General features: G+C 38.7%; 1 protein-coding gene across 1 annotated transcript in view; it reads left to right on the forward strand.

Annotated features, from left to right (window-relative positions):
- Nucleotides 1-21,419, forward strand: part of fastkd1 (FAST kinase domains 1) — a 62,635-nt gene that overhangs the window by 37,107 nt on the left and 4,109 nt on the right. The window contains exons 8-12 of the mRNA XM_028806334.2: nt 3,066-3,552; nt 8,286-8,400; nt 10,329-10,457; nt 14,875-15,006; nt 20,920-21,033. Coding sequence (XP_028662167.1) covers nt 3,066-3,552; nt 8,286-8,400; nt 10,329-10,457; nt 14,875-15,006; nt 20,920-21,033 — 977 coding nt within the window. The remainder of the gene's footprint in view (nt 1-3,065; nt 3,553-8,285; nt 8,401-10,328; nt 10,458-14,874; nt 15,007-20,919; nt 21,034-21,419) is intronic.

Genomic DNA, 21,419 nt, shown 5'->3' on the forward strand with positions numbered 1-21,419 from the left:
TGGCTGCCTGCCTATATAAGGCCGTCTGTCGCTCCGGTCTCTTCATTCCCTTCCTTGCTTCGCCACGGTATTCACGTCTCCCTGCTGATAACTGCAGCCTTTTTATTTAATCCACGACTTCTCGTCTGTTTTATTGTTCATTTATTATGATTATAGTTATTGTGTAGGTATTTTAGACTTAGTTTACATTGTTCAGGTACCCATTTCCTTTATCGTTCCAACCGTACCCCTATTAACATGTCTATCTAAGTGATCACCATCGATCAAAGAACTGTCACTTACCGAGTGGTTTCCATGCCCGGAGATGGCGCCTGCCTTTTCCATTCTCTGTGTTACATATTGCACGGCCATATCAGGCTCACTCTTGATATCTGGAGGAACATTGTGTCTTATGTATTGAATGACTGGGACAGGTTTAAGGTGTGGACTGATGATGGCACAGGAGATAATTATACTACACAGGAGCACTATAAGAGTGAAATGCTTAAGCCCTTCACCTGTGGTTCTGCATGTGAGTTAATGGCTGCCGCTGAATTGTTCGGTTGTCGCTTTCAAGTGTACCGAAATGGCCAAATATTTTATACCTTTGGACAACCGTATCATCTTAGATTCACAGGTGACGATTTGAGTAGTGGACACTTTGATGTTTATGAATGTTTAAACTCTCAAAAGCTGGATGCAAAGTTGTCGAAGAAACCCATTTCAATTCAAACACCTCCAATTTCCAGTAAGGCTCTGCTTCGCAATGACAATTAATAAGTCTCAGGGACAGACCCTACAAAAGGTTGGCATTGATTTGAGGCAAGATTGATTTTCACATGGCCAACTATATGTTGCATGCTCAAGAGTAAGCGCAGCGCACAGCTTGTTCATATTACAACCGGAGGGCCGAAGTGACAACGTGGAATACAAAGAGATCCTTAACAAATAATTATTGGTATATTTTCCCTCAGTTTAAAAAGGTTTACTTTTCTTCTTAATAAAAATTTCAAAGCAGTACTTCGCCGCTGCAAAGCGCGGGTATTTTGCTAGTACAGTATAAAAATAAAAATGTTATTCTATTAAAACAGTAATAGATAAATCAACATTTAATCCAATTATGGCAAAACCCAGCCCTTGGTTTTCTAATCTGGTAAAATCCATTGTCAGTGAGCAAAATTCTGGGCTTGTAATTGTATAATGCTGCGTACTATTAACATGACCCTGTACAGAACATATGCTTTTTTTTTGTGAATCACTAACAAAGTACAAGATGAGTTTTAAATAAGCAAGGCCTTATTGGCGATGTTTTATACAGGTGTGCCAGGCTTTATTATTTCACAAAGTCCATGTGAAATAAATATGTTTAGTCTAAACATCCATCCATTATCCAACCTGCTATATCCTAACTACAGGGTCATGGGGGTCTGCTGGAGCCAATCTCAGTGAACACAGGGCGCAAGGCAGGAAACAAACCCCAGGCAGGGCGCCAGCCCACCGCAGGGCACACACACACACACACACACCCACACACCAAGCACACAGTAGGGACAATTTCAGATTCCCAATGCACCTAACCTGCATGTCTTTGGACTGTGGGAGGAAACCGGAGTACCCAGAGGAAACCCACATAGACACTGGGAGAACATGCAAACTCCATGCAGAGAGAACCCGGGAAGTGAACCCAGGTCTCCTAACTGCGAGGCAGCAGCGCTACCACTGCACCACTGTGCCGCCCCTGGTCTAAACATTAAACAACAACAACAACATTTATTTATATAGCACATTTTCATACAAACAATGTAGCTCAAAGTGCTTTACATGACGAAGAAAGTGAAAAAAGACAAAATAAATAATTAAAATTAGGGAATACTAATTAACACAGAATAAAAGTAAGGTCAAATAGCCAGGGAGGACAGAAAAAACAAACAAAAAAAAAAAAAAAACTCCACACGGCTGGAGAAAAAAATAAAATTTGCAGGGGTTCCAGGCCACGAGACCACCCAGCCCCCTCTAGGCATTCTACCTAACATAAATGACCTCAATCAGTCCTCATTGTATTCAGGGTTCTCATGGAAGAATTTGATGATGATGGGTATGTGTACTTCTGGCCTTTAATCCATCAATGTAAGGACATCACGTTGGTTTGATTAGGTGGTGGTGGCGCAGATCGCCACCACAGAAAACCAGAAAAAGAACAGAAGAGAAAGTAGGGGTTAGTACGGATTTTGGAGCCACTATGAATAATAATGATATTTAATTGAATATACAGAGCATCAGGATTTAACTAAGATGAAGCTATGAGAAAGCCATGTTAAAGTAGTGTGTTTTCAGCAGTGTTTTAAAGTGCCCCACTGTATTAGCCTGGCGAATTCCTATTAGTAAGCTATTCCAGATTTTAGGTGGATAACAGCAGAAGGCCGCCTCACCACTTCTTTTAAGTTTAGCTGTTGGGATTCTAAGTAGACACTCATTTGAAGATCTAAGGTTACGATTTGGAGTGTAAGACATTCCGAAATATACCAGTCAAGCTCTAATGGATGATAATATTTGGACCACCTAATAAGGACTTCACACTTGCATCAGGATCTAGGAATTACATATTGGTCATTGACATTGAGAATCCTGAAATACAATGAGGACTGTTTGAGGTAATTTATGTTAGGTAGAATGCCTGGAGGGGGCTGGGTGGTCTCGTGGCCTGGAACCCCTGTGGATTTTATTTTATTTCTCCAGCCGTTTGGAGTTTTTTTTTGTTTTTTCTGTCCTCCCTGGCCATCGGACCTTACTTTTATTCTGTGTTAATTAGTGTTCCCTTATTTTAATTCTCATTTATTTTGTCTTTTTTTCTTTTTCTTTGTCATGTAAAGCACTTTGAGCTAAATCATTTGTATGAAAATGTGCTATATAAATAAATGTTGCTGTTTTACCAGGATCAAGGTTTAGTTTGCATTATGGACTGGGGGAAGTTGGGGATAAACAAAATAGCAACATAAAGTTACAATAAAGCTTTTATATTTTTAAATTAACTCAATTTTTACTAAATAAATTTACATGTAAGCTTTCTTTATTTTTTTTAATTACAGCTACCTGAAAGCCAGCTTTTTGCCCTATGAGGTGACTATATTAACCCGTGTACTGTCGATGTTTCCATCTCAACGGTTGGATACAGAAGTGATTTCTCGTGTCAGAGCTGTAATGCCTCAGTGTGCCCTGAGTGACTTAAATACCTTTTCAGGAGCCATTGCCAAGTGGGTGAGGCACGATCCTTCATACCAGCATGCTACTTCCAGTGTTTATGTGAATTTACTTCAGTTATTGAACAAGGCTGGCATGGAGCGTCTTCAAAAAGCTGACAATTTGGACATGCTTTTAGATGAACTAAAACATTCACTTGGAGAATGGTTTGAAGAAATACTCCTGCAAGAAACCATGGCTACTTTGGAGAGGTTAATAGATGGGGTAAATTGTAATAACACATCTGATCTGGCTCTTTTCCTGACAAGGACTAACCAGCTGTGCCTTCCTCTGTTAGACAAAATTGCTAACGTTACTGTTGAACATATTGACAAGGTAAGATTGAAAAAGTTTTATCAACTAGTGACCTGTATTAGTTTTGACAGATATCTGAATGAAGCATCTTTAAATATACTGCCTTTGTTTTAAATAAAGTATCTATCTATCTATCTATCTAAATATCAAGTGCAATGCAGTGGTAACTTGCCGTTTTATGGAAAATTACTTTTTGTCAGAGTTATACAGTTGAACTTCTCTGAGTTTACAAGAGCTACAAAGTAGGTGAACAAGCTGAAAGGGGGAGTCAATCCACCAGTGTGTTCACACTTTTCATAAGTATTCTTTTTTGACAAAATTGTAATTGTTGGACCATATTTGAACATGTTAAGAGTACAGTGTCATTTACAACATTTTCCAGCGTTGGAAATAAGCATGCAGGAATTAAAATTTGTTAGCGTCAATCAAAATGGCTCCGTTGATAAAATGCAGGTGCACATAAAGCTGTTTTAGTGAGAAATATTTTAAGAATGATTTGCATTTTATGTAAAGAACTAGCTGTGGTGCTCAACTTCGCACAGGAAATTTTGTAAGACAGTGGGCCTCAGTTATAGTGCTATTGGTTAATTATTATTATTTTTTTATTATTATTATTATTTATTTATTTTTTTTACACCACTGGCTAATATTATTGGCATGCAGTAGTGGTTAAGAGTTTGGACCTATGACTTTAAACCTTGAGGTTGTGGGTTCAAATCGGGCCACTAACACTGTGTGACCATAAAAAGTCACTTCACCTGCCTGTGCTGCATTTGATAAAACAAAACATATTTAACCAGTTGAATCTTAGATGCTATAAGATGCCTTGGATAAATGTGTCAGTCAAATAATAAGTAAAAAAAAATAATATTAGGTCATTACAGCTGCTCACTCTTGAATATGTTATACACAATTACCCATTCGTGAAACATTTCTACATTATACTGTATTAATTCCTGATTTCGTAGGGACTTAGCTTTTGTTGATGGTCATCTCTAAACACAATTTTAAAGCAAAGAGAATTCACTTGATTTGAAATGGGTAATCAGTAGGAATAATGCAAAATATGAGTATATATTATTGGATGATTTTCATTTGTTTACATCATTTACTTCAGTATGGCACTTGTGGTTTATACCATGCTTGTTAACCTTTGTATTTTCTTTGAGCTTCACTGAAATTTCTCCTTCCAGTTCATTCTGTACTATATACTGTATGTGATCACGTCTCCTTTTTTTTCCTCTCCAAGAGACTGACTCGTCTTCAGTTGTCTGTCCACCCTATTGGTTACTGCTACTGTTCTGCCTGCCAATTGCTTATGCTCTGTCTTTGTTCGCGTAAAGCATGCTCTCAGTGTTGAGCTAAGCATGTAAATTGGCATAACATTAATAAATATCAACTGTCACAAACTCCACAAAGAGCCATAGCAAGGGCTGCAAATTGCAAATAAATGATAGCACTGATGTGCACAAACAGGAGTCCAAAACAGAACTGAGGGAATAGGGGAAAGGTGGAGGCTTTTAAAGGTTAGGATAGGAAGTGACATCAGAGGGGCTGGGATCGGAAGGGTCTTCAACCATAGCCTCGAGCCCGGACATGACATCAAGGGGGCCGGAACCGGAAAGGTCTTCTCTATAGGTTCGGACCCAGAAGTGACGTCAAAAGGGCCAGGTGGAATTTCACGTGAATGGTCTGCAGGAAAGCAAGAAAAAGAATTGGTGCACTCTGCCACATACCGGTCAGATTCGGAATTGCCCTCATTCAAGCCCTTTAGCTGCCTCTCGTGAACATCAGTAGACTTTGCGTCCTAGGAACCAATTTACCCGAACTGTTCTGTAACATTTCAGTAATCATTTACTGCTCTGATCTTTCTGGTCAGAAAATAGGTCATTATGATAGCGAAGAAGAATTCATAATTGCAGAATTACGGTATTTAAGGATTCCTCTAGAGTGCCTGTTTCTCTTGCACAATTTGGCTCAAAAACTAATCAGGACATCGTCAGCTCATAACAGGTTCAAGTTTTGAGTTTGGTATTTTTCCGTCAGCCGTTTTAGCTCTAGACTGTCCTCAAGAAACTGTGAGACACAGACAGACACGCACTCATCATCAAGATATTAATGTTTTCAGTATCAGTGGACCCTAAAATGTCCAAACCCGTCGAAAACTAGAGGTCAAAATTTTTGACGAATATAAAGCTTTCACTCCTCAGGAGGGCACAAAGCAAAAAAATAAAGGTGACTAATTTTCTTTTTCCCGTAATATCACCAGATTTCAATCAAATCTGTCAAATTCATTTTTGAGACTCTGGAGTATTTTGCTTTTCTATTGTGGGGGTATGTTTAAAACCTAAGTATTGATGAATCGAAATATAATTTTTTAATGGATATCTGGTACCTTAGTTTTACCATCCAGCAACTAAATAGTGTTTTTTGTTGAGTGAGTAAGTGAGTCAGTCAGTCAACTTTACATTTTATTTATATATACAGTGATCCCTCGCTATATCGCGCTTCGCCTTTCGCGGGTTCACTCTATTGCGGATTTTATATGTAAGCATATTTAAATATATATCGCAGATTTTTTGCTGGTTCGCGGATTTCTGCGGACAATAGGTCTTTTAATTTCTGGTACATGCTTCCTCAGTTGGTTTGCCCAGTTGATTTCATACAAGGGACGCTATTGGCAGATGGCTGAGAAGCTACCCAACTTACTTTTCTTTCTCTCTCTCTCTCTTGCGCTGACTATCTGTGATCCTGACGTAGGGGGTGTGAGCAGGGGGGCTGTTCGCACACCTAGACGATACGGACGCTCGTCTAAAAATGCTGAAAGATTATCTTCACGTTGTTACCTTCTGTGTGCAGCTTTTAAGTATGCTGCACGGTGCTTCGCATACTTAAAAGCTCAAAGGGCACGTATTGATTTTTGACTTTGTTTTTCTCTCTCTCTCTCTCTCTCTCTCTCCCTGCTCCTGACGGAGGGGGTGTGAGCTGCCGCCTTCAACAGCTTTGTACCGGCGGTGCTTCACATACTTAAGAGCCAAACAGCCCTATTGATTTGTTTGCTTTACTCTCTGTTTCCTTTGAAGAGGAAGATATGTTTGCATTCTTTTAATTGTGAGACAGAACTGTCAACTCTGTCTTGTCATGGAGCACAGTTTAAACTTTTGAAAAAGAGACAAATGTTTGTTTGCAGTGTTCGAATAACGTTCCTGTCTCTCTACAACCTCCTGTGTTATTGCGCAAATCTGTGACCCAAGCATGACAATATAAAAATAACCATATAAACATATGGTTTCTACTTCGCGGATTTTCTTATTTCGCGGGTGGCTCTGGAACGCAACCCCCGCGATGGAGGAGGGATTACTGTACACATATTTATATATATATACACATTTTTTCTTGCGTTAGTCCTCTGTTCAACAGTTTAAAACTACAAATCAAACAATTCAGAAGTGATTAAAATGAACATTGCAGGGTATTTGCATACATTTTGGTCACAACATGTAGAAATTACAGAACTTTTTCTTTATGGTTCCCCCTTCATTTCACTGCACCATAATGTATGGGACATAGAGGTGGAAGGTATATTAAAGCAGTTATATTTAATCCTTTGTCGTGTATCCCTTGCATGCAATGACTGCTTGAAGTCTGAAATTCATAGACATCACCAGGGGCTGAGGATCTTCTCTGGTGATGTTCTGCCGAGCCTCTGATACAGCCATTTTCAGCTCCTGCTTGTTTTAGGGAGTTTGTCCCATTAATGGATAGATCAAGGAAAAATGTGTCTTTATCCCAAACATTATTGAGGGCACTGTGTATGTATGTATGTATGTATGTATGTATGTATGTATGTATGTATGTATGTATGTATGTATGTATATATATATATATATATATATATTATATAAAACAGTGGCAAAAGTTCATGCTCTCTTGGTTCATTTTCTGACATTTCCAGTTTCAACAGAAATAATGTAACTTAATGTAAGAATTCTCACACCTATGTGTCGGTTACTTACTTCGCCTGGGAACAATCTTTGCCAACTTCTTTACACAGAACTTCTTCAACTATGTAGTGCTTAAGGCTTTCCTCTATGTACAATTCACTTCTGGCTTTCCTCCAGCATGTCAATAAAATTTAGTTTTGTGCTTATGTACACATATTTTCAAACACTCCATGCCATTATTTTGAACCATCCAGCTGTAAATTTGCTAAATTGTTTTAATTTATTTTTCTATTCTATGATCACTGAGAATGTAAACTAAGGAAATAACTTGAAACCAATCATTGGTCCAACTGTATTAATATGGAAAGCATTAATCTGTTCTTCTGAGTTTTATAGTTCAACTTGGATAAAATATTAGTCATTTGTTGTGCTGACCAAAAGTTGTTAGTTTTACAACACAGTTGAATTGTGCCTTAATTAAAGGTGAAAATTCCTGATAAAGTTAATAAACCAAATCAAGGCAATATACAAGTTTATTGATATTATAACTGAGATAATGTCTAATATTGACAAAAGTAATTTACTACTGAGGATTGTGCTTATATAGTTCAAAATGGATGCTTAGTTATTTTTAAAATTACATGCCATGGTACTTACTGTATACTGTTTAGAGTTACTGAACTGCATAATGATGAATTGTAATTACATTGTCTGCTTCCTTGAACATGTTTATTGCCTTTTCTCTTTCTGCCAACAGTTTCCATATTTAGAGATGATTTTAAAGTTGTCTCTTTAATTATATTTTATTAGGTTCATTATACAGCAACTTATGCAACAATATTACCATTTGCTGTTCTAAACTATGATCCACTTCAGTGTGCAGAATTTTTTGATGTTTGTATCCAGCATTTCAGGCCACATTTAGGTATGTCTTTTTTTTTGTCGTTTTTGGTCAAAGTATAGTATGTGCTAAATTCAGGGATGGTTATGCCCTAAATTGTACACAATCCATGACAGACCTAATTGCTTTTGTGGGATGGGACCACATAATGTGTTTTTTTGCTGTATGAGTTTGTATACTATGAGTTATTTTTGTAAATGTGAACGCGTCAGTCTGTTTTCTAAATCAAGACTTGTTTATAGACTTTCTACAGCTCTGAAATTCTGCTGTCCAACTATTGCATTCATTGTTTTATCTGCTTTATTTTATATAGAATGGTACTAAATCACAAGATCTAAAGCACCAGTTTACCAAAATTTAAAATTTCTGAACCTTTATCTTGAGAAAGTTCACAACTTGAATAATATCTACTGTGGAACTTCTTCATGTTAGTGGCTACATCCTAAAACATATATTTTATTTGGTGTATTTTGAGTGTTGAAAAAACCTTGGGGATAAAGTACCAGGAAAAGAATTAATTAAAACAAAATTATAAATTTGAACATTTATTAGCATAATGTTAATATATTAACCCAGTGTAATGTTAATTTATTAACCTGTACTAATGTGCAAAAGTTTACTGAACGACTTGATTTGCACAGATGAAATTTCACATTTTGGGTGAACTATAATTGAATTTGAAAATAAAGTTTTCAAAATATTTTTATTATACACTTAACTTTAATTTTGCTTCAGTGCTTTTATACTTCTTGAATATCCTATTTCAGTTCTTTTCTGGCCTCTTTTATCTCCACTCATATTTGAGTTTGATCTTCTAATGTAGACATAGCTAGTGTGTTGCTGGCACAACTAGTGTATCACAATATACCCTGTACACATAAAATCCTTCCTGCAGTTACTTTAACTTACAAAAATGCATTCAACCTGGATTTTCTGAATACTGGTATTATGCTTATATCTGTGCAAAAATACAAATATAATATTGTTCAAATGTTATATACTGTTACTTTCTGTTGCATACTGCATAATGGAAATTATCATTAGAAAGGAAGAAATAATGTGGACAACCTTACCCTTAGCCTTAAAGGAATACTCCACCCAAAAAATTAAATTAACATAATTTTTTATGTTATTTACCCCATATAGTCTTTACTGATAGCTGAGAAAAGTTTTTAGTCAGAATAGAATGAAAAAACTTGTAATAGAAGCCAATGGCACCTATTTTTGTACAATGACAAACAATGTGGAAAATGTCCATGGGGAAAAAAGGAGAAAAAAATCTTGTTACTTTTGGTACATAATGCACTTGTTAGTTATCCAGTCATATGCACAACATGTTTAAAACACCTGCTTTTTTGCTAAAATTCTATTAAATAGTTGCTTCTGGAGTGATCAGCACACATCATAAACATGAAACTAAAGCCTCATGGAATTTACTTTTTTTATGAAGACCTGGCTCTCCCCCTCATTCGTTGGTGAAGAGTCCTGTCTTCAGTTAAAAAGGCCAATTCCGTGTGGCTTTAATGTTTAAGATGTGCACTGATCATTCTGGAAGTATTTTTTTTAATAATATTAGCAAAAATCATGTTTTTGCATGTTTTGACCATATCAATTGATAACTGACATGAGTATTACACTACAAGAGTAATGATATTTTAGTTTTTTTTTTCCATAGAAGTTTTAAAAATGTTTGCTGTTGTACAGAATTGGTCACTGTTGGCTTGCAATATGTCTTAAAATTCTTTGTCTCCATTCCGCATAAAAACACAAGTAGACATTTTTCTCAGTCATCACTACAAAGTACTTTGGGTAAGTATCATAAAATTTGATGGAATTTTTCTTTAATATTATTTTATTTACTTGTGTGACAACTAAATTCTTAAATATACAAATAATATCTAGTTTACAATGAGCATTGTTAAATGACCGTTTTCATTTTCTCTCTTCCATAGGCTCCTTTGATCCTCACTTGTTGGTCCTTTTGGCTTATGCATTGGCTGTGGCAGACATCTTTCCTGAGGATTTAATAAGAGAAATTTTTAATGTGGATTTCTTAGCTAAATTAGATGCACAACTGGATAGTATGTGAAGATAATTTTATATATTAATAATTCATTTTTTATATTATGCTTTATCATGCAGTACGCTGTTACTGGTTAATGTGCAGTGAATACACTTGACTTGAGCATTCATAGTTTTCATCCTCTTTCTCTGTACGTTTATCATTCATCTGCTCAGAGGTTGATGTGCTTTTTGCTTCCTGAGTAGCTCTTCTTTTCTGTACCCTAGTGGCCCGCTTCTTCTCTTCTTTCAACTGATTAAGTCAGTGTTTGTGTTGCAAATACTTAGTACGTTTTCATTAATTTTTCACTTCAGCTGGCACTTAAGTCTTCAATCTGCCTCAAGAATGATTTAAGATATGAGGAGGTAGGGGAAGTGACGGCAAAGATGGTAGGGATGAGAACAGTGCCCGTATGCATGTGCCACATGGCCGCCCTGCTGGCCGCTGCCGAGAGTTGATTCTATAATAAAATAAAAAGAAGAATAACCTTGGAGGTCAATCATCACCCCGAAAGCAGATAGTAGATGTCACGTAGTATATGTGTACCAAATTTCAGGTCAATAGGTCAAGGGGTTTGTGAGCTACAGGTGATTTAAATTCCTGGACAGACAAACGGACAGCCACGGTAGTGTATTATATAAGAAGATCTGTTGTGGCAAACAAGAAAATTTCGTATGTTCCCAATAATAAATGAATGTACTGGTTTTTTTTTTTTCTTTTAATCTGAAGCAACAATGTTTACATTTTATAAATTTGGAATATTTTTAAGAAATATTGGTCATAAAACCAATAACTGCAATTTAAATAATCACTAACAGTGATGTGTAATGTATTCTTCTTCTTTGGGCTGTTCCTGTTAGGGGTCGCCACAGTGGATCATCTTCTTCCATCTTTCTGTCCTCTGCATCTTGTTCTGTTACACCCATCACCTGCATGTCCTCTCTCACCACATCCATAAAATATTAGTCAAAACACAAGAGTTTAAATCTTTAACATAGAATATATTAATATGCATTTCCAGTCATACCTAAACAATGGTTCAGTTATGTTTGTTCTGATTACCTTAGGTGGTATTTTTTTCTGCTTGACTGACTGCTCAGTTTTAGTCCTGTCCTATATGTAGACGTACAGCGCCTGCTGCGTTTTATGATGACCAATCTTTAATCCAAGGTTGGATTGTGTGTTTCCTTGAAATTTGTGTTTTTTCTCCTACCAATTTCTGTTTTATTTGTACTGCACACTTCAGCTGTAGTTAATTGAGTTTGAATCTAGGGTTTAGTCACTGTATGTCAGGAGTTTGCATGTTTTATAGTATATATAGTATATTTTATCTGTTATTTATCCTATGTTGTTTGTAGTGATGGCCTTGAAAAGATTTTAATGTTTTCATGGATGTCAGGAATAACAAAGTAACTGACAGTTTAAACCCACACTGAATAGCAGCAAACCATGTCAGAATATTCATTAAAAAAATCTGAAATTACATGTGTTGCTTAATCTACAGGTTAGGCATCCAATTGTATATATTCACAATGTTTCTAACACATTTGTTTTGTTTAAAATATTGTTAATGAAGCCATTTCTGAAAAATCTTCTTGGGCAAAACAATGGAGCATATTTACATGAGAATGAGCCTTTTATTTGAAGAATGATGGATCTGTGAAGCAGCAACACTAAGCACTGCATTACCGTGCTACTGTGGAGGCAAAATTACTTACGTAGTACGTGCTTTATTTTCTTAAAATGGCTAAGAAAAAGCAGGTCATTTTGTAATGAACAAGAACAGCTTTGACTGATAATTAATATAGGTGTATGGCAGGACAAAATAGGATTCAAAAGGCTTTGTGAAATGTGCTGCATTTTAGAAACATTTTTACCAATGTAAGTACATTATTTGTAGATGGGCCAAATGTAAGCTGGAATATTTTAAATCTAATTCATAAATGCTAATAATAGTAAAGTTAATTAAACATGGAGCTTAAAAAGCAGTTACATTAGTCACATTATAGCGTGCTTAAATGGGGAAAATATAGTCCACATCAGTTGAAGTTGTTTTTCCATTCTGAGATCGTTTTCATACCATAAGTAGAGAAGCTAAGAAAAAAAATGTAAGCATTTGCTTGAAATATCATATTGTATAGCACATTTTTTGCTAGTATCTGTTTTTGATAGACAGTAATGTTAATGTATGCAACAGGAAGAACAGACAATATTAAATCAAATACTGTACACCACCCTTCATCTTAAGTCTGAAAGCTGTTACAGGTTGTATATTTTCCTATGCATGTGTCTGTAATTCTACTGCACTCTCTTTCTGTCTATTGCAGCTACTAAGGAATAGTTTGTTCTGGTCCAGTACCATTAAAGCCAAGCAGCTCTGTCATTTGAATATAATAATGGTATAAAATAACATTTTTGTGTAAATGCTTACAACAAATTACTTAATATTGAAGCCTTGTACTCATAGTGAAAGAAGCACTGTCAAACTAAGTTTGTAGCAAAAGGAAGCTAGCTTATCTTCCATGGGGTTAGAGAGAGTTGTGCAAATAAATAGTGAAGGGGACAAAAGCAGAGAGTGGTTGCCTGGGTGGAAGGATGCAATATTCTTTCAGGACACTAGAAAAAAGTAAGCTAACGGATGTCACAAGCGCCTTACACTAACCTGGGAGACAGAAATGTGAAGCCACAGAAGGTTGGAAAGTGGATGGAATGCCACCCCCAACAGCTGCTAGGGCCACCTTCTTGGCTAAATAAATATATTGTTAAATAAACCAGTTCTGTAAAATGCTTTTATGAACTAAAACAGAAAGAACCCAAAACACAAGCATTTGAATGGAAGAATCACATATTTGAGATGCTTCAAAAAGCAGAAGGTTAGTTCACCTCTGCGGTTTCACAAACCGCTTGTAAATAATTCCAGAATACTCCAGTTGTGGATGAGAATATAAATGTATCCATGGGAAGCAGGTCTACAATTTAATGTTTGTTTGCATTTGAGCATGTTCTATTTTGGTTAACAAAAGTGTTTTCTAGAACTGGTTTATTTAACAATATTTTAGTAAAAATACATGTACTTGAGATGCTGTGAGGAGATGCCTGGGTGACTTGACATGTAGATTATGTGACACAAGTAACATGAGATTTTTTTTTCATGGACATTTTTGATATTGTTTCCTGTTCTCCTGGGTTAGTCACCATAGGTAATGATTATAATAAATACATTATTTTTCTTGGCCATCACTATAAACTACATGAGGTAATTAACATATAAAAAAATGTGTGTGCAGGCAGGATGGTAACCCTCTATCAGCAAGTCCAGCCCGACAAGCTCAAAAATCTCAGCCTGCCTCTGCCTCCCCCGCCTCCGGTGCTTTAAGTCATAAGCAGTAAGTTAAATGATATTACTAACCGTAACAGTTAAAAATGCAAGCAAGGAGAATAAAGGATTATCAAGATATGAATGAAGTACCCCTTTGGCGTGTAAGCTGTTTTATGTTAAACCTGCGGAGGTTTTACAGGTCATGGAATGAGGAAGAAGTAATATTTCAAGTAACGCTTTGCTATAGCAAGTTATATTGGTATAGTTTTTGACTAATAGTACCGCACATGGCATGTTTTCAGTTCACAGTACATATTTGTTAATTCAGCTCAACAAAGCTTGCCAACCCTATCCATTCACTTCCTCTAAAATAACATCAAGTTGAATTTTGAATGTACTTAACCACTGTCCTACTGTCCACCAAACTACTTGGTAACTTATTCCATGTGTCTATAGTTCTCTGAGTGAAGAGAACTACATAATATTTGTTCAAAATTTACCCTTAACATGTTTCCAACTGTATCCCCATGTTCTTGCTGATCTCAAGCCACTGAATTAATTCCTTTGACAACTTTAAACACTTCAATCATGTCACCTCTTAATCTCCATTTGCTTAAATTACAAAGGTGCAACTCCTCCTGTCTTTCTTCATACCTTATACCATGCAGTCCAGCAGTCAAACTAGTCACTCTCCTTTGGACCTTTTCTAGTGCTGCTATGTTTTTTGTAGCATGGAGACCAAAACTAAACACAGTACTCCAGGTGAAGCTCACCAGTGTGCTGTAAATCTTAAGTATAACCTCCTTTGGTTTGTAGTCTACACAGCATGCCATATAACTGAACATTCTCTTAGCCTTCTTAATGAACACTGCCTGGAAGTTGATAGTGATAAGTCCACTGTGACTCCTAGGTCCTTCACATAAGGGGCACTTAAGATTCAGACCTCCTATTGTGTATTCAGATGTAACATTTTTACTTCCTACATGTAACAAATCTGCCTAAGACTGTATGCCTATACTATATGCTAAATTATATGAAATTTAATATTCCTGTTGCCAGCAGCTAGGCCTTGATTTATGTGATTCTCCAGCAACCGTTTGCATTTCTCTTATGACAGTTCTTCCAGATGCATTGAACATGAGAATCAGATTGCGATTGATGGAATTAAACCGGGCTGTTTGCTTAGAATGCCCAGAGTTTCAGATCCCTTGGTTCCATGATAAATATTGTCAACACCTGCTAAAGAAAGGTGAGTTACTATACACAATTTTCAGGGGAAAGTGTTTGAACGTGATAGGAGAAATCACAGTGTTGAAAAGAAATGTTAAATTTGTATGAGAAAGTCTGACATTTCCAGAAGTTTTTTTTTTTTTTTTCCATTTTTCCATTTACAAATATATATGCTTTCTTTTAATTGTATTTCAGCTAATCGTGATTTGTAAAAACCAGTGCACTGTAAGGAGTCCCTTGTATGTCTGCCAAGTTACTCTACACCTACTCTTATAAGACAGTTTTTTCGCTTGTATAAAAATGGTTGAGACATCACTGGTTTAAGTGTCTGTCACAACTCTGCATGTGTTGTTCTGGTGCCTAATGTGTCATCTTTTGAAAGATATGAGATATTGTGTGTGTGTTTGAGTGGATGAGTGTGCACTACATGGTTCATTCAGCACATCATCTGGGCCTAGTCTCTGATTTATGTCTGATGCTCTAGGAATGTGCTTTGCTACCCTGTGACTATAAAATTAGATTAAGAATTCAGAAAATAATTTTATTATTGCCTGAATGAACTGCACCACTGTCCGATTTTGGATATACAATTTAGTAGTTACTTTTTCTATACGATCTTTTCAATGAAGACTCCATCAAAATCTGGCAATGGTGTTTTTTTATGCGGTTGGGGCATTGATTATGAGAAGTATAAAAATAACTCGATATCAGAGTCAGAAAATGAAAACAAGAAAACCAGGGGTCAGGTAGAGATCAGTAATGTTGCAGCTTGCTCAAATTATTCCACTCTTCTTCAAAACTATTGTTTGAATACCTAAGGAAAAATAAAACAAAATTAAATCTATTCTGTGAGTGTGCAGGTACCCCAAGGAAAGTTCACCATATGCAGTAAGATATGTGCCAAAATCTAGTCTCAGTCTCTCTCAGGCTTATTTTGGTATTGTACTTTAGTTTTCAACGTTATCAGGCAATATCAGTCTCATATTTTTGTTCTAAAGATTTCACTTCAACTCAAATATTTGTGTTTCAGATGTTTATCTTATCAACTGATTTTTTTTTTCATTCCTCTATATGGCAGTGAACACAGTTTTACTTATGTCCAGGTGACATCCCCCAAGATTAGTTAATCCTTGTCCCTAACTTACATTATTCTTAGGCCTGATCCACCAGGAGCAATGTAAATTATGGATTATCAAGGCAACAAGAGATATAGTAAACCTCGGGGAGAAAGCTCATTGTGAAATTAAGAGACAAATTGCTAATTATTCTTGATTTATTAAATATTTATTAAGCTCTCCGTCTTCATCTGGAAGTCCAATGGAGAATGTTTTGGTTTCATTTTATGTGTTGTGACAAATAGAAGTGTCCGTGACCCCTTGAACCCTCAGACTAGACGTCAGACACCAGGTAAAAGTCCAAATATAATATTTATTATATAATAATAATGTGCACCAAGCACCCTCCTCTCCACAATACTCAATAATAATAATAACAATAAACAATAATCCTCCACACTCCCAGACACTTTGCCACCCTTCCTCCCAGCTCAGCTCAGTGTTCTGGGCTTTCCTTAGTCCTTTTATAGCTCCTGACCCGGAAGTGGTTCCAAGCACAACCCACAAGTCCATTTCCTTCCGGGTCAGGGCAAACAGTCCACTTCTTCATCCCGGGAGCGCGTGTCAGTCACGTGACTGGAGGAAGCGACATGCTCCCGGGATGAAGAAGTTATAGGGCATGCAAGAGCCCACTAGCCCCCCTACAGCGACTCCTGGTGGCCCCCAAGGTATCCAGCAGGGCTGTGTCACAACACTACAAAGTCCATGAGGCCCTGCTGGAACTCGGGGCACGAATATGCTGTCCGGAGGGCTCCTCCTAGCGGCCTGGGGGTGGCGACCGGAGTCCATAGCCGGTCGTCCATCACAGTCCCTCCCCCTTAGCGACGACCAGTGGGGCGGAGCGTTGATTCCCGCGAGGGACGTCCTCCTCCAGGAGGACGCGAGATCCGGGCCGTGGTTCCGCTGTCTAGATCCCCCAGCGAACCTTGGGGGAACGGTGTATCTGCTATCCCACCGCTCCCCTGTCCTCCGGGGACAACTACGCCACACGTGGCCCGGTTGCCGGCAGTTGTAGCACCGCCGACGTCCTCCTGTTGGATTCTCTTCCCGAGACCGGAAACATCTCGGGAATTCCGTCAGCTCCACCCTGTCCTCCGCCAAGGAGGGTTTAACGGCCGCTTTGCTGCTCTCTGCCCTTTTCTTTAATCTGTCAGGAGACCCTCGTTTTAATTCGGGGATCTCCTGCTTTCTCTGGGGCTTGTGCACAGTATGAGGCTCTCTATGGAACAGAGAGAGCCTCTTTGCTGTTTGCACACCCGTTGTCCTATGCAAACTCGGAGGCGGGGTCATTAGTACCGTATCGCTCCGGGTAACAGCACTATTCAGCTGCACCGGGGTGATTGGTACTTCCCCCGCCCCTTCAGTAACAAGCGACAACCCCCTCTTCACGCGGGTCAGGCTCTTAAGGTCCGCATTGGTCCACAGCGGCGTCTGATACCGCCGCTCCGGTTCTATCGGACAATTGCCCGACCACTCCGTCATTGTGCCACACTCCAATGTCGGGTTCACAGCGCTTTGGCAACCGCTACTTTTTAAACGCGGTGCCGGTTCACACTGTGTCCCCTTATTATATACGGTACAGAGGGCACCGCCGCATTAATCAAGGCCGGGGCTTCACGGCCTAACCGCCGAAGGTACTCCTGCAGTCCCTTCAACGGTGCTTCCGCTGTAGCTCCCAGCTCCTCCACACACTTCCTCAACTCTTGTAATCCCTGGAAGAAAGCATTTAGGGGCTCGAGATATTTGTCGAGCTCCCATAAGTTTATAAAGTTATTTGTCTCGGCCGGCGGCAAGGCTACTTCCTTGTTATGATCACCTGCCGACCAGGAACCAATGAGCACGTTCGCTCCTGGCACGTGCTCTGCTGGGCTTCGCGAAGGCTCCTGGGGATTTGAGTCCCGCATTTTAGACGGCCTGGGTGCTGCTACTGGCCGAGAGCCAATGTGCACATCCGTTGTCGGCACGTGCTCTGCAGGGCTTCGCGGAGGCTTCTGGGAAATGGAGTCTTCTGAGGGACGGGTGGCTGCAACAAGCCGACTGAAGTCTGCCTTTTTACCATTTATGGCAGATCCTTCAGTCACATCCCGCCCCTCTTTCTTTTTATTTAACATTGGCGCTGCTTCGCTCGCCGCCCCCTTCCCCTTCAGGGAGCGCAGACGCGTTGGGGAATTATTGACCTCACCGATGGCTCCAAACTGACCTTCTTCCTGGTTGCCGTCGCGTGAGGTCACGTGGACACATCCCACGAATGGGTTGGCCGCTTCCAGCCGACTTCCAGCCCGACTTGCCTTCTGGGTATCGCGGCCATCTTGCCACGGTACGAGGCAGGTATCCGATTCACCGGGAGTTTTCCGAAGGCAGGCCTCTGCAAAATAGGAATAACACATCCCTTGTCCATTAGGCGTTGCCCCGGCACATACCTCCGGATTTTTCCGCGGGGTCCCCGATTCATTCAGGGCTGTTGATGCAGCCGATTGCTGGCAGCCTTCTTGCTGCTTTGCCCTTCGGGCTTGTTCATCCTTTATCGGCTGCCGGTCCTCCTCACACCTAGTCAGGTAAGCCCAGGTCAGCTCGGCATCGGTCGCGGTCTTCACCCAGTCGGTGTTGTTCTTCTTTTTCCCCGACTTCTTTCCCATCTCGACCAGATACGAGGCAAGATTCATCAGCGCAGCCCACGGAGTATGGTGAACTTTTCTGTGCGTCCTGACGCTGTCTTCTCAGGGTTCTGTCCACAGTAAAATTTATTTAAATTCAGGTCCTCTGCCAAATCCGACGGCCAGAGAATCCTGCCGACTACGCCAACTGTGACAGATAGAAGTCTCTGTGACCCCTTGAACCCTCAGACTAGACGTCAGACACCAGGTAAAAGTCCAAATATAATATTTATTATATAATAATAATGTGCACCAAGCACCCTCCTCTCCACAATACTCAATAATAATAATAACAATAAACAATAATCCTCCACACTCCCAGACACTTTGCCACCCTTCCTCCCAGCTCAGCTCAGTGTTCTGGGCTTTCCTTAGTCCTTTTATAGCTCCTGACCCGGAAGTGGTTCCAAGCACAACCCACAAGTCCATTTCCTTCCGGGTCAGGGCAAACAGTCCACTTCTTCATCCCGGGAGCGCGTGTCAGTCACGTGACTGGAGGAAGCGACATGCTCCCGGGATGAAGAAGTTATAGGGCATGCAAGAGCCCACTAGCCCCCCTACAGCGACTCCTGGTGGCCCCCAAGGTATCCAGCAGGGCTGTGTCACAACACTACAAAGTCCATGAGGCCCTGCTGGAACTCGGGGCACGAATATGCTGTCCGGAGGGCTCCTCCTAGCGGCCTGGGGGTGGCGACCGGAGTCCATAGCCGGTCGTCCATCACAGTGTATACTCCAAATGTGTTAACATTTTCTGGTATCTGTGTGTTTTTGTGTCCATTTCCTCTGGCTGCTGAATACTCTGCTTATGACCACTTGGTAATTTTTTGTCGGGTTACCCATATGATTTTTGGTAATGTTTGTCATTTCAGCTTATGATATATATTTGAATTAATTTTTTTTCAGTAACATTCTGATTACAAAAATATGCAGTATTTTACAAATTTCCACATCCACAAGGTCCTAATCATAAAGGTTTATACTTAACATGTCAGTCAAGTATTTTCATGCATATTTTGAAAATGTGATTCCATGATTTGAGTTGGGTATATTTAGGAAAGAAAAAATCTTTACATCTGAAAATGGAAACTAGGTAAATCTTCATTCTGAATGTTGTTTCAGATCTGAACCCATAAAAGGTTCCAAAGGTCTTTTTCCTTTTGGAACTCTGCATGATTAGATTACAAGACGTGTATATGTAAGACTTGCCTGGCGTGAGTAAGTGCAGCCATTCACAGTGGCGTATAGGAGATGAGACAGGGCAGTCTGATATGTTGAGAAGCAGAATACCTGTTTCCATGTAACAGCCAGTGATTAAAATTAAAGTTGTCTTTTTCAGGTCCAAGCTGAACAGAAAGAGTTATTTATTAAATATGTCTATTTTCTGAACCTTTTCCTCCAGTTCAAACCAATAACTTACTCAGGGCATGAGAAACCTTGGACAGACTGCAGATTTTATTAGTTATTATTACGTATATATTTATTGGATGGTTTTATCCAAAGTAAAGCAGCTTGCATAAAGTAGGTGCTTAAAAACAACAATGAAGTAATTTATTGAATAAGTTCAACTTGATTGCAATGTTATTTTCTTGAAGTAAAAATAAAAAAAAAAAATTAAGCCAAGCAAGCTTGCTGAGTGCTAAGTGTTGGTCTTGTGTCATTCCTTCGGTGCAAGTAAACTTCATTTAAATATTGAAGTATTACTGGCACATCAAACACAGAAACTAGTAACAAATTTCATAATAAGTTCAACGAAATATAAAGTATTTGGAAACATAACCAAAGAGTTCACCGTTCCATTCATGGTTTCTCCTTTTTGCATTTATTTATTTATTTTATAGTTTGGCTATCTGTATTTCTGCCCAGAGTTTTGGCATCCCCATATAAATTGCCCGAGTTGATAGAACTTTTGCTTGTTTACTGTTTGTAGACCATTCTCATGTTTATATTGTATACATTTTTTCAGTTGCATCTTTTTATCAGTTAAAGTGCCTTTTACAGTTACATTGAATTTTGTTTGCCATTATTAAGAGTGGCATGGCAAATCTTCTTCATGACAGTATTAAAATGTAGCTTGACATATACAGTATGTAAACAAGTGTTCTCCAGCAGTATGAAAGATTGTTATAGCCTTTAATCAAAATGTTATGATTTTTTCTTTTACAGGTAATGGATCTATACGTCCGCCACAGCAACATATTCATAAAATGCTTGGAGAGATTTTAGGAGGAATTAACAAATCGAAAGCTGGTGTAATTACACCATATTTTTATCCTATTGGTAAGTTGAAGGAAATTGCATTTTCCTCAAGGGATAACTGCACCACATTCTAGCTCTGTGACCAAGAACAATCTCCATCTCTAATAGTACTTTGTGGTCTGTCTAACATTTGTTTGCTATTAGTGCATTGTGATTTATAATAACAAATTTTGGGACTTTTGTCAGCTTGTGCACTATTATTAAAATGGCAGTTTTTTTTTTATAGTTCTTGATTTATCAACCAACTTTGAAATAGTTTTGTTACATACATAGGTTACATCTTATCCGCCCCAATAACTACACTGAATACCCTCAACTCGTCTCAGATGCTAATCATTAGCTAACAGTAAGCGAGTGGCAATGAAGTCAGAAAGCCATAATGAAAACAATTTAAAAACTACCATAAG

This window comes from Erpetoichthys calabaricus, chromosome 8, assembly GCF_900747795.2.
Source record: "Erpetoichthys calabaricus chromosome 8, fErpCal1.3, whole genome shotgun sequence".
Lineage (NCBI taxonomy): Eukaryota > Metazoa > Chordata > Cladistia > Polypteriformes > Polypteridae > Erpetoichthys > Erpetoichthys calabaricus.